This window comes from Pagrus major, chromosome 13 (assembly GCF_040436345.1).
Source record: "Pagrus major chromosome 13, Pma_NU_1.0".
In the NCBI taxonomy this organism is placed as follows: Eukaryota; Metazoa; Chordata; class Actinopteri; order Spariformes; family Sparidae; genus Pagrus; species Pagrus major.
Window position 1 is genome coordinate 7,646,914 of NC_133227.1, and position 14,286 is coordinate 7,661,199.

Sequence of the window (14,286 nt, forward strand, 5' to 3'; positions counted from 1 at the left end):
GTGTTTAATGAAACAATTTGTAAGACACAGCCAAATTTTAGTGGAAAACATTCATACAATGAACATTATCAACAGGGTGAAGAAGCAACAGTGTTGATAATATGTCAAAGACGTCTTTTGTGTTGTAAAGTTAGCATGCTAACCAGCTAGCCTCAGGCAGTCCAGTAGCCCCTGTAGTTTCAGCTGGAAGCAGTGAGTTTGCCACAATAAACTAACAAAATTCCAAGAAAGGAAATATTTTTACTCCTATTATCCTTAATAAACAGAGAACACAGCTGTACTGAACTCAACCTTCCATCTTTTACCAAGCTAAGATGAACTTAAACGCCTCATTAACTCATGGTTACTCCATACAAACTCAACATAATCTAAATACAACTCACCAACACAGTCTTGGTCTACCTCTAGACTTTCCAGATGTTATTGGACCGAACGGCTCAAATTACGATGGTGAAATGAGTCATTTCACGGGGGTTGTGACGCTTCTTTCACAATGTAAGCTTATGGGACAAAGTGTTTTTGGGATTACACAGTTTGGCCACTGCATAAATTGGCTTCAAAGCCTGGCGTTCATCCTGAGGGCTTGGCTTCGGGCTGTAGCCATATATTTCCTAGACAAACATAAGTGGTATCAATCTTCTCATCTTACTCTATGGGAAAAAGGGAAAAAGCATCATATCAGCCAAAATGTGTAGCCATTGCCTTAACGGATCAGTAGAGAAACAACACACAAACAAAAGTATTTCAGAGAATCAAACGTGGTTGACTGTTTGCCGTTAACCAGGGCGAGTTCTTTATTTATGAGCAGGCTATAACTGTGAAGCCTGAGCTTGCTAGTTATCTGCTGCTGCACAGTGTGAACAGGTGGCTGATTTGCTCAGTTTGACATGTCTTCATCCAGCCAGCATGTTGCAGCGTGAGCGTACAGACCTTTCATTATCATCAAATTTGGCAACACAGATCAAAGGGCGGAAAAATAAACCACAGAAAAAGAGCATCCTCTCTGTCTTTGATGATGAAAGCACACGTCCACAGATGTGCTGTAGCCTAAATATAGGTTTTAATCACGGTATTTCTAATTGTGGCATCCATTCAGAATACGTTTTGTAATGAGAACATATATTTCATCAGTGTCTTGATTGGAGCTCATCTTACACAGCATGTTTTATATAAAGGAGACACGTCTATACAGTATTTTTTCAGCGATGCTTTTCATTGGCTGCCTCATTTACGTCATATTTCCTCTTAGACTTTCCAAAACGTGACTAAAGTAACAACATCAAAAGTGCCTGTGACAGATGAAAGCAACAAAGAGCTTAAAAAGTGACATGTAATATAAGTTGTATTCAAAACTGCAAAAATTCCACTTAGTATGAAAATGTCCCCTAATTGCATTCACTCATTAATTAACAGTCATTCTCATGCAGATATTTTCCCATCATCAGTGCCTGAAACTGTAAATCTTGGAGTACGGAATAGAATTTACATTACAAATTGCTTCAGATGGGCCACTATTGTAAAATGGAGGCTGCTACTTCTCTGTAATATTAGTGACTCAAACTTGTCACGCCCAAAATTGTGGCAGCAGACAGAACTTTGAGCACATCTTGGGGCTAATAAATGCTTTACTGGTAGACACTTTGATGCATCTGTACCCTCGATCTCACAGAGCTTTGTTTCGTGCTGCACATGTGATCTAATAATGATCACTCGTCTTAATCGAGCAGTCTGGTGAGCAGCTCACTGATGAAGACTCCAGCAGCGAGGATGACGAACATGAGCAGCACAGCGAGGCCTCTTCGAAACACCAGCTGCCTGACTGACAGAGCCATGTCATCTGAGGTCTGTTGACCCGCGCTGAGCTCTTCCAGCTTCCCCTCCACTGGACTCAATGAACTGGAGCGGTTGGTCTGTTTGTGGGCAGGTTTCTCATCCAAGTCAAGGGCTGTGAGTGAGAGTTTTAATCCATGCATAATGTTAGTTGTGTAAAAGCACAGCCTGGTCCCACCAAATAGCATATGAATAACACGAGAAAAAAATGTCAGGTGACATTGAACAGGGATTCCCGAAGTAGGCCGTGGACCGGTAAAGGGTCTTGGGTCATTCAGCACTGGTCTGCGAAAAACCCAATAGGATGTAAGGGGGCTGTAATTGCTATATATGTAGGCTTCTGCATTGTGTTGTTATTTTCTAGGAAACGCCAATGTTTTCTTCCATTTCTTTCCATTTACCATTAAAATGTTCAAGAAACTGAATTTACTTACAGTACGTAAAAGTTTAGATATGACAATAAAAACCCTTGTTGAAACGCCTGTTGAATAAAGGCCCACAGACAGTGAGGATGATGGAGACATTGAGTAGAAAAAAACTAAATTCAACCAAAAATATGACAACAGCTACATTAAATTCGGTCATATGGATGCGATGCTAATGCTCCAAATACCTTGTGTGTGGTGTGCGGGGAAAAGCTAGAAGGAGGACGGAGGGAGGAGGGGAGATGGATCAAACACAAGAGGAGACAGTTGTTTTTATACTGTGTGAAACCAAAAGTCAATGCTGAGCGATCTAAACTTTGCGTTCACAAGTGATCTGTATTTAACTTACGTCAAGTAGTTGTTTTCGACACAAATCATGAACTTCTCATACACCCAATTAGTTTTGGTGTTTAAAGAAAATCAAATTGTGACCTTTTCACGCTTAACCACGTCAAAAAGGTTACCATGCGCTTCTGCACGGTAAAAAGTAAAATGCGGACGGTATTAAATGACACGTGAGGAGCTTAAAATGCAATGTCCTTATAAGTGGTGTGCTATTTATATGTCATCCCATGAGACCTTGTTGAATAGTTCCTAGGAGGAATATATCAGTATATAGCAGGATGTAAAATAATAACCCTTTTACCCTTGTTTTCTATCCCAAAGATCTTGTTCCTCTCCAGGATGTTGACTCCTGCTCTTACCAGCGCCTATTCAGAGATATTTAAGACAGTAACAACATCATGTTTTAGAAACAAAGGCCACAATATTCACATGCTGCCCACATTGTCGAATTTGCACACACGTAAGTTCATTATAGTTTTATCCAAGATAGCAATGGCACTGTAATCATTGAATTAGTTACATTCCTCATGTAACACTCGTGAATGTCTTCAGTAGAGTTACTCACCTCTTCAGTGGCTTTCTTCCAGTTTAGTTTCCACAGGAAAAGTGCAAAGACTATGCACTGTGTCAAAACGGAAATTAAAAGCCCTGTCCACAGCCCTGCAACAGAGATGGAAAAAGGACAGTTTATTCATTTGACTGGAAATATGATTAAATTGTCACTAACCGTAAAAATATTTAATCTGTTCTCACCTACAATGCCCATTTTAACAGGGAACATCAAAGAAACTCCAATTGGCAACCCAATGAAGTAGAAACCCACCAAGTTAACCACAGCACCAACCGCTGGCTTCCCTGCCCCCCTGACAATACCTCCCGTCACACCCTGTGGAGGTAAAACCAAGGGAAATCTAAAATATGCAGCAACGAGTCAGGTTTATTTTGCTAGACACGACTGACTATCACGAAAAAAGTTCTCACCGCGAAGGCATCAGCAATATGGATGAAACCGTACATCTTCATGACAACGGCCACCCTTTGAATAATGTCTCTAAAAGCAAATGCAAAAACAAAGACAGGTGAGCGCAAAACTGATCGGAATATATTTTTGATGTCCGGTCATCCCAAACGATAGAAAGCATATATGGGACGAAAAGAGATCTTTCCTTGAACGTCTTTGTACGTATGCTACGAATGCTACTACTTGTAACTAACTACTACAGATGATCATAACCAAGTAAAGAAACAAGAACTAAATCCTGTGATGGTTCCGGTTGTAGGCCTGGGTGAGAAAGTTAATCTGAAGTCCTGTTTGCTAACATTAAGTAACTAAATTAACCATGTAGTGACAGTGCAAAAATCCAAACTCACATTGCTGTCAAGGATAGGTGTCGATTAACACATGACACATTAGACTTTGTGCAAAGGTCTCTCTGTTAGCTATTATTCATGAGGTGTAAGTCAACACAAACCACTGAATGTTGAGTTAGGTGCCATCTGTACTCACTTCTCTGTGGTGAAAATGTAACCAATGACATCCTTAGAAACACCGAGACAAGCTCCGACGAAACACGAGACAGTAACTGTGCGTAAGAAACACAGAACGTTATTAGATAATAGTGGTAAATATAAGTGCATAATGTGAATTAGCAAGTGGAAGAGACTCGGGAGAACAGATTATTTAAATGGGTAAAACATGGCACTTTGAAAAAGGCTCTCCTCTGTAACACAATTCGACACAGCAGCCGTTGCCTCCACTGTGGTGGACATTTCTCCAGGCCACATATCTTTTTCATACATGCACAGATGAGGGAGACCTTGCTGGACAGCTTGGCTTGATCTGTGTTCCCAGCACCGAGAGCATTTCCAACCCGCACGCTGGCAGCGACAGAGAAACCCATTGGATACTGTAGAACAGGAAGAGGTGAATAATACAAACCATTCAGGTATCCACACAAATATTACACTCACATACATTGTGTTCTGTGACTTCATCAGTCCAACCTAACTACAAGAAAAAAACAATGTGAGGGAGTTACCATGTATGCCATCGCAGCCAGCTGATAAACTACAGATTGAGCCCCCAACTCAACCTCACTGATGACGCCTGCCAGGAACGCTGCGATCTCGTACAGCCACCACTCCAGACAATGCATCAGCATGCTGGGGATGGCCAGTTTGAGGAAAGGACCCCACTCCTGCAGGCAGTCTCTTGACCAACCTGCAGCAGAAGATAAAAGGAGGAACGATGGATTCAGGGTATTTATAGCCTATACCACAACACGCAAACATGTAATGCTGCCATTTCACTGAAGAACTGTGAGACTGTGGTCGTTAGCTTCTGTAAGCGGACTCCATCTCTAGACTAACGTTAGCCACTGTTGCTCTCTGTTCGCGAAAAGAGGTTGTTCTTAGGCTAGGTGCTTTTGAGCTAAATGCTAACAACAGTATGCTAACACACTCACAAATGCAATTTGTGCATGCTAATGTGTAGCAGGTTTATTTAACATGTTTCTTATCTTAGTTTAGCATGTTAGCATGGTAGCATTTGCTAGTTAGCATTAGTACAGCTGATAGCAGTGTCATTAGTTTTCACTAATAGAAAGACACATACTGATATCACGTCATTAGGACAGAAGATGTTTCAACATTTTAACACTTTATTTTACAGGTCTGCAATTCTTAATCAATTGTAAATTTATGTTTAAATGGAGTAATTCCTCTAACTAAGTTCACGAAAATAGCTTTTTCTATTTTCCTGATAATTAGCACCAAATCACAAAGTTTTTCCAGAAACCTTCAAGAATTCATTTGGAAGTAATGGTCAAATTAAACATTATGTTTACCGCGGGAACTTACCGTCCCATGTAGCTTTGTGCAGTCCCCTGGACCAGATGTACATAAACAAGAAAGCGGCCAAGATATACTGTGAGATAGAATTGGCAGCTGCAGATCCACTTTATTAGAAACGTAGAAAAACAAAGCATACACTCATTGCCACTGATACAAATGAGTCGTCAGATAAATACTTCAGTTGACTATTGATACTGTGATTAGTTTAAAGATTATGACTTACAGAGTACACTATTACAGGTATAGTAGTACTCACGCGACCCCCAGATCGAGAACACTGATGAAGATGTAGTTGATAATTACATTTAAGACATTCCCCACGGCTCCTGATATCACCTGAGGCCACATGATGCCCTGTGAGCCAAAGCAAGCTGTTAAAAAAAAAAGACTCGCCATTTCAACGCATCAGTGCTCCTGCTGTTTGTTACTATCTCGCTATATGTGCTTTTTTCCTCATGCACAAAATGATCTCATTACAAATTTAGTCACTATTTTGTGTCACACCAGTGGTCTTGCATGGATTGAAAATGCACCTGATTCTGAAGATACCTCCCCTGCAGCTGGTACATGAAGGCAGCCTGCAGAATCCAACATGAGGTGATGAATGGGGTTAATTAGATCAATAATGCAACACAACAAGCACTCAATACAGATACAAATGGAGATACAAATGACATTTTATAAAATTGTGGAGAAGGCTGAACTCACAGGCAGAGCCGGCATAAAGATCTTCACATACAGCTGGGAGAGTCTTAATGACAGACAGAAAAAAGGGAAAATTGAAAAGTGCAAAAAAAAAAAAAAATCACACTGAATAACTTGATTCATGAGTTATGAGTGGAAATGTAGCATTTGATGTGATACAATGGCATGCCTGAAGCGAATATGACTCACCTGGCGACCTCTGGGCTCTGCCTGACAGCCAGCAGAATGGGCTGAGTGTTAATGAGGACGGCCCAGCAGGGGAAACAGGCTAAGAGCAGAATTAAAACTCCCCTTTGGAGTATCACTCCTACACGCTTTAGGTTACCACCCCCGTAAGTCTGCAAGAAAGGGGTCAGAAAAAGGGGGAAATAACACTGAGACAGGAAATCAAATCTAAAAGAGCATACTGTGAACACGGCAGTAATATAAATATTAATGTATAGTGTAAATAAAATGAATTGAATACCTGAGATATGACTGTATCACATGCTGATGCCAAACCACAGCCAATGGAAATGCCTGTGACATTTATCACCTGTATTGAAATGAAATATTATTAGTCCAGAAAGAACACAAATGTCTCAATGATGTAACGTTATAAAACGTTATCCTTAAGAGTGGAACGTCCATCAAATCAGGAACGAAACTCACCGCTATTGCTAACGCCACCCCCGCCAGCTCTGTCTTCCCCAGGTGACCGCAGAACACCATGCTGACGAAGCCGATTAGGTAGCTCATCAACTGTGAAATAAACTGATAAACAAAGTTTTCTTGACTATAAAAACATAACTTAACTTCTCCAAACATGAATGAAATATTTAACTACACATGCAACACATACAGTAACTGATTGATTCATTATTCCTGCAAAAAAAAAATAAAAAAATCATTGTTTCAAAAAGCTCTGAGGCAAGAAAAAGGTTTTATTTGCTCTGGCAGCTGACATGTGTTATGCTTTGGTTTTGCTGCAGCTCCTTTGTATTTCTAAACGTCTTTACTACCTTTTCTTCTTGAGAAAATAGTTCCCGTGATTGCTCGTGTAGGTTCTTGACAGCCTTTGGCATCAAAAGGTTTGCACAAAAGGAAACTAAATGTCCTCGTCTATCAACTTCTGGGTTTGTGAGCTGAATGGGAGTCAGTGGATACGTGTTGGGTTCTCTGAATTGCTGAATGATTTTTCTCCTCACAAAGTCTTTCTGTTAAGGAGCCACTTGCAACTGTACCTAATTTTTATGGTAAATTGAAAATATTGCTATATGATCTCACTTCTCTTCTTGCACAGTGTAGTATGACATTTCACAAACTGCACTAAACTTACTGTTACCTTCCTGTTAACTCTATTCTGAGGTGACCTTTGCCCCCAACCTTAATGATTACAGTGCTTTTTCATCCTAAAGTTAGTTACTACGCTTTTCACAATCATTAGGATGAAAAAGCACCGTAGGGTGATAACTATAGTTGGAGGAAAAGGAAGCGGTACTGTAGAGTTCCTCCAGTGCTTTGGAGGTCTGGCTTTGTGAGACTACTGTACAGCCAAATCTAAAAAGTAGTAAGTTAAGTTAGTTACTTCACTGCTCACACACTGATTTCAGAGATTAGCTAATGTTTTGGTCCTTTGGCTGTTTTTTTTACTCTCGGTGCCTGGAAGAGCTGACAAAAATTAATTTGACTGACACTGTCTTGTGTCAAACATTAAAGCTTGGCTAGACTAGCAGACTGGCTAACCACGCTAGTGAAGTGATTATCAAAATGATCAAAAATGCTAAAAACACTATATACACAAATGAATGGTAAGTAATGTTAACACTACATACAAAGCTTATGAGTTATAGTTTAGATTCATGTCTATAACTTAGAAGTTATCCCAGAACAACTTCAAGTGTTAGTTGAGTACAACCATAGTTCAATCTGTTTTAGTTTTTAAATTGCTTCTCTAATTTGTTCCAATTGTTTGAAGATATTAACCTGTTATAGCAGGAGGCGAGTTGAAAATAATCACTGGTAAAGCACAATCCTTATGTTACAAAGTAAAGTAGCAATTAAGGCATTTTGTATTCAAATAAACGTATATTCATTTTTATCAGGGTAAGAAGTGACCTTCACTGCCAACTACTAAATAATAGCTGGTCTCAATTCCAACAGCCGCAGAAAAATACACTGAATAATGTTTTTTTTTAATGTAGCTCAGTACCATTAGACCCTTATCACATCGAAACACAGTCTTACCACGGGTCCTGCCAGTTTCAAAAACTGAACTGTTTCATTCTTGTAGGCCGCTGGTACCCAGAGCTTGATGTTTTTCAGCCAGGATCCGCAGCATGAGTCAACACTGTGAGCAGCAGGAGGTGATTCGTCTGTTTTGGCCTGTCCATTTACTCCTCTACAGGCTTTATTTGTAGCTAAATCTTCCATACTGAAATGAGGTTTGGCAGAAAGCAGAACTCAATCCCAAACTGAATGATGTTCGTACAGTACAATACCCTTCGGACACAGACAAGAAGGCTGGGAGTAATCAATAACCAATTACCTGGGTAATAATCAATAACGAAGGCAGTGTCTACCCACCTTGCTCTCTGTCCGTGAGAGTGGGCATGTACATTATGCTGGGGCATTGCTACAAGTCACATCTCTCCACCCCCGACCCAACACGCTGTGCACTCCTCCAGGAACGCTGCCAAAACGAAGCTGGTTGTTTTCCTTTGAGCTGCTGTGGAGCGTCACAGATCTTCACCGTTTCAGCACAGTTCACAGGAATTAAACGCTTTTGGTCAACGTGTGAATGCAAATGCACATAATCAAACACGTTAAATGAGTAACAGGGCTTTCATCCTGTTTAACCCTGCCACTAGCGGGGCATTGATAGTTATGACAATTTGACTGTAGAGAATAAAGTAGAAAAACTTTGTCTTATGAAAGTCCATCTTGTAAGAGTCTCCTACGACTGTAATTAGGGGTTTAAATTATATTTTGCTCCTTTTTTCTGCATATTGGGCATATTTGGCCCATGAAGCCATTTTACTTTAGTCATAACTACAAACAAATGTTCGCAATTAGCAATTCTGCAAAACCACTGATGCATGATTTACTGTCACAGTGTTGCCAGGGTGCGCAGTTTCCCTCCAATTGGGATGGTTTTGGGATGCATTGTGCTAAATTGGGGTTAAAATGGGGCTTGGGCAGGTGGACAGGATTTGGGCTGGTTTAGAAATACATAAATTACTTTAAGTTGGCATACGGTCAAGGCTTGTTGCAGTTTATCAGGTTAGATAAAACCTATTGTTGTTGTAATTTGAGCTGCCCCTTTATTTTGAAAGCAGAGGGCAGAAATGGAAATTAGTTTTCTAGTTGCATTGTACAATGTTGCCTTCTATCTGCGTCCTGCACACCTGAGTTGTTGTTTTATTATTCATATTGACAAAAATTGTGATGAATCACAATTTACTGTTGCTATTGTTAATGAATCATTTGAGTTCTTTACTACTGGAAATATTTGGACATTTTTGTTTATTAATTTGGGCAGATTTGGAGCAATTATTGGGCTGGATAACATCAAACCAATCTGGCAACGCTTTTCACAAAGGGCATTCTGTTGCACAAAAGAGACTTCCAGGTGTGCATAAGTTAATAACATTTTCTTCGCTCCTTTATGCCGATCCACCTGATGCCGTTAACATCCTTTACTGACAGTGGAATGGGTAGCATTATCAGTGGGCTGAAATAAACAGACATGACAACGAAAGACACAAAACACAGGGTTTAAGAAACAAAGTAATCTACACAGGGATAATATCAAATTAAACATGCTTATGGTTTGAACATTATAAGCCCAAAGTCACTCTATTCTATCCAACCACAGCTGCCCGAGACTTAATGTGTGATTTCCAGAATCTCAGATTATTAATACTCATTTACTGATTACAATTGAAAGAAAATATGAAATAAATAGATTTATAACTGATTCACCCACCGTAGACATTTAGCATGGCAACACATTGTTGATCATCCACCAAAGAAAAAAACGTACACGTGCCACCAAACTCCTTCTAGGGGTTTCCAAGTCTGATCTGCAACCGCTGTGTCTCAACAGTGGCAGCCTCATTTTCATCCACGAGACAACGACTCTCAAAACACACTCACACTGGAAAGATTCTGCACAAGCACACACGTTGTATCCTGGTTTCATTTAACTTACGAAACTCTGATATAAATCTCATATTTGCATTATGAAGAGACTGTCACTCTTACGTACTCATTGTTCATCTGTGTTGCTACTATTATTATTATTATCTTTTCATCTCTTTTGCTCACCTGGAAATACAGATGCACAAGAATATCAGTGTCCATTAATATACAATCATTCATTGTGAATTATATTATAAGCATAGTACATGCACAATAAGTTAAGAAATGTCTAAAGATAAACCTTTACAAGAAGACCATGGAGTGTGTCTGTTGATCTCAACCTTCACCAAAAATAAGTCATAAGTCGGAGGATGGTAAGTATGTGAACGACCATTATCCTTAAATTAACTTTATTTAAAACAGTTTTTCTAATAAAAACGTATTAACTCCATGATAAATGTCAATGTCAGTTAACATATTTATCAACCCTACACCAGTAACCTTAACTAACCCTTACTGAATGTTAACAATATCCATTTTTTAAGAATTTTGATGATGACAACAAACAAATTGACTTCCGTAGATGCCTGCCTTTATATAAACATGAAATAACATAATCAGGCTCATGTAATTGAGTTAAAACAATGAGTTAAGCACATTATTGCTATTGTGAATACATGACTTAAAGCAACACTAGGTAGTTTTTCGACCTTAAAATAATGTTTCTAAACTCTGTTAAGTCGTAGAAAAACGGTTAATAGGATGAATGGTGACGTCTCTGCAGCCTGAGGGGTGTCGCGCCGGCAGAAACCGCACTGTGTAACTTCTCAGAGCGGGTAGGAACCTATCCACTTTTTCATGTAGTGACTGTAAACGATGACTAACTTACTAAAACACTATGAACGTCTTGTCTTGTAAAGTTGCAGATTCCTTAGTTCATGCAGATAATCAACGTAATTGTTGAACAGTGTGGTCGGGAGGTAACGTTTGGCTATTGTTGTTATCGGTAACGTTAGCATGCTACTTACTGTTGTCGTACCGAGTTGGTTGTAGTTATTACACCAAACAACGTCAACTTGCGATTGTATTTAGTAACTCCCGAAAACATCGTTACTAAACACATTCACTCCCAAGCGTCGTGTTTTGGAAGTAACTTAGTCGGTGCAATCACTATAACCAACTCGGTATGAGAATAATTCTAGCATGCTAATGTGCTGTGCAGCCTATATGCTAACAAACTACCAACTGCTATCTCTGAATCTAGCTTGTTGTTGGCACTCGACTGAGGTTTTTTCAGACGATTGTGACCCACTGCCAGTCGAAGTTTTCCCCTCATGTTGTACAATGTAGGTTCTGCATTGCGGCAGGTTACTACAAACACTCCGATTTATTTATTTTTTTAGTTATCAAAAACCTTGTCGGTGGACATGTTTCCAAACGAGGCTTCGTGATTCGCCGGCTCCGTCAACAAATTCACGTGTATTCATTTTCCCCAGGGATGCTCAAACAGTGACAGTATTTACGACACTGGTAACAGATAACTGTGCTTCTCAACCAGCTGGGGGTAGTAATGAGTCCAAACTACCTAGTGTTGCTTTAAAAGAAATAGCTTTGATTTTGGTATTTCATTCTGTACAGTTATAGGCCCGACATTATAATGTGAAACAGTTGTTTCAGCATGTTCATTTAGAAAAAAAAAAAGACTTCTGGTGAAAACTAACAAACTAACTTTTGCTGTTGGCTGTCAAACTATTTCATGACGGCAGCGATACAGAAAGATCTGACGTGTTTCTCACTCAGACACTTTATTTCCCCTCAGTGAGGTGAATCACTGAGTCCGTCACTGTAAAGCAACACGCATGCTTGTATCCTGTCACCTCTTCATGCAGTGTGCAATATTCTTCCTCCCATAGTAACACCTCTCAGTGAGGCGCTCCACTCTCTGGTTGTGGCTATGAGAACCTCCCATTAGGTGGTGCTGTTTTGCTCCTGTTTGAATTCAAACGCTCCAAATTTCTGGCACATCAGGCTGCTTCACTGAACTTTGAATGGATTTCTAATCATTTAATCAAATGATACGAACATTCGTTTCTCCTTCAGCTGGTTCAAGTCATTAAACACAGTCAAGCAACCCTGCAACATACCGTCAAACATACTGTCAAACACTCAGTTAATTTCTGCAATTTCAACTGTTTTCTGTGCCTCTGGGGCCAGCAGCAGAAAAGATGATCAGAAAAGAGAAAGGGAAATTAGCGGAGGCCAACGGGGGAGGAAGGGGGTGACACCTAGCGTAGGCTCTCATTCATTTTCCTGGTTCAGTGATGCAGCAAGGCCCACCGGGTCCACCCACCCACCAAATTGTATTCCTCCGGCTCCCCCATCCCAACCACACGCTCACTGAATCACACACACTCACACACACACGTAAATATGTTCCACCAACCAGCGGGGCCGGCGTCCGCCGTGACGTCACACTGCAGTTCTTCTCGGGCTCCACTGGATGACAGTGGCAAGTCACCGCTTACACATGATGAGCCGTCATTCTTTAATGGCGACCGGTCAGAGTGTGTGTACGTGAGTGCATTTGTATACGTGTTTGTGTTTGTGTGCATGTGCGTTTGGGTGGGGTTTGCGCCTGATGGGTAGCGCTAGGGTATTGAGGAGGAGGAGAGGGTTTATTGGAGGGGGTAGGTGGGTTGATGGAGGTGTAGGAGGCGGGGGCGGGCAGTAAAATCGCAAATGAGAGGAAATTGTTTTGAGTCACAGCAGATTTGGTGGAGTGAGATAAGGGCTGATGACGGTGGTGGTGGTGTGATTAGGATTAGGGTGGAGGGGGGGTTGGAGAGAGTAGAAGGTGGTGGTGGTTGGGGGGGGGGCGTGGGGGACTGTGTGCATTAAAGGAAGTTTTGGGAGGGGTGGGAGTATTTGCACGCACAGTGTCACTGTGTGTGTGCATTTATCTATGTGTGTGTAGGTTGTGGATTTTTTTTCCTGCTATAAAAGAGGGGAATTGAGGGAAAGATGAGGAGATAGGTGGTTTAGATAATGGCGGCCAAAGAGAGCGGATGAGGGCAGAGCGTGTCACGCAGAAAGATAGAGTGCGATGGAACAAGAAAGAGTGGACGAGACAAAAGAAGTGAACATTTGATAGAGAGACAAAAAAAGGGGAGACAGAGTGCAGAGGGTATACAGAAAGACGGGAGGAAGGGGGGTGCAGGCCGTGGATGAGAGGATGGATGAGGGGAGGAACGTTGAAAGAGTGCCAGAGTGATTTTCAACGTGTTCTCTTCCCTTCTTTGTTGGTTATGTTTGGCGGTGAGAGCTTTAGGGGTTTTTGGGAAGGGAACAATGACGCAGAGGGACCCGTCGCGTCTGCTCCAGCTGATAATGACGATGCCTAAAGACGATAACAATAATAAGTATCTTCTAGTGGAACCCTAAAACCGCTGGCACGTGAACACATACGTCACATATTATCACTCATGACACACTGCACTGGACACACAGACGTGGCTATCTCACGTTGGCAGTGTGTGTGAGGGTGGTCAGAGAGGGAGCGAGCGAGCGAGTGAGCGAGACACAAAGAGAAGAAGGGGAGTGGGGAGGAAAAACGGATTATGCTCCGAGTCTGTCACCTGCATACACTTGACATTCGCATACGGGACAAACGTGGGAGACGCGTGCTGAAAGTCAAAAAACAGAATGAACACATTGTATGTGAGCAATCTTGTGTAATTTTTGCTTTAATCAGTGCAGACTGTGAAAAAAAATCAAAGGCAGCCACTCAGAGGAAGCTGAACCCACACTGAGAAGCATTATTTTTGAAATGTGGTAAAAACCTGAATGAGACGTTGGGAGGGGTGGGGTGGTGGATGGTGGCGTGGGTGGAGGGGTTTGTCTCGCGTATTTTTGACCACATTTTCCGTTTAAATCTACACAATGTCAGGCGCTTCATTTGAATTTTTTAGACTTTGTCAAAGGGACAAATAATTGAAGCGTGGACTCA

General features: G+C 41.0%; 1 protein-coding gene across 1 annotated transcript; it reads right to left on the reverse strand.

The window, feature by feature from the left end:
* Nucleotides 1–1,715: 1,715 nt before the first annotated feature.
* Nucleotides 1,716–8,770, reverse strand: LOC141007295 (multidrug and toxin extrusion protein 1-like). The gene is made up of 17 exons (XM_073479641.1): nt 8,724–8,770; nt 8,385–8,571; nt 6,810–6,911; nt 6,625–6,693; nt 6,348–6,496; nt 6,162–6,204; nt 5,987–6,031; nt 5,710–5,807; nt 5,460–5,557; nt 4,640–4,821; nt 4,399–4,507; nt 4,108–4,183; nt 3,582–3,651; nt 3,354–3,486; nt 3,166–3,260; nt 2,902–2,965; nt 1,716–1,945 (listed from the first exon to the last, which is right to left on the reverse strand). The coding sequence occupies exons 1-17, from the start codon at nt 8,768–8,770 to the stop codon at nt 1,716–1,718; spliced, it is 1,797 nt and encodes a 598-aa protein (XP_073335742.1).
* Nucleotides 8,771–14,286: the final 5,516 nt, after the last annotated feature.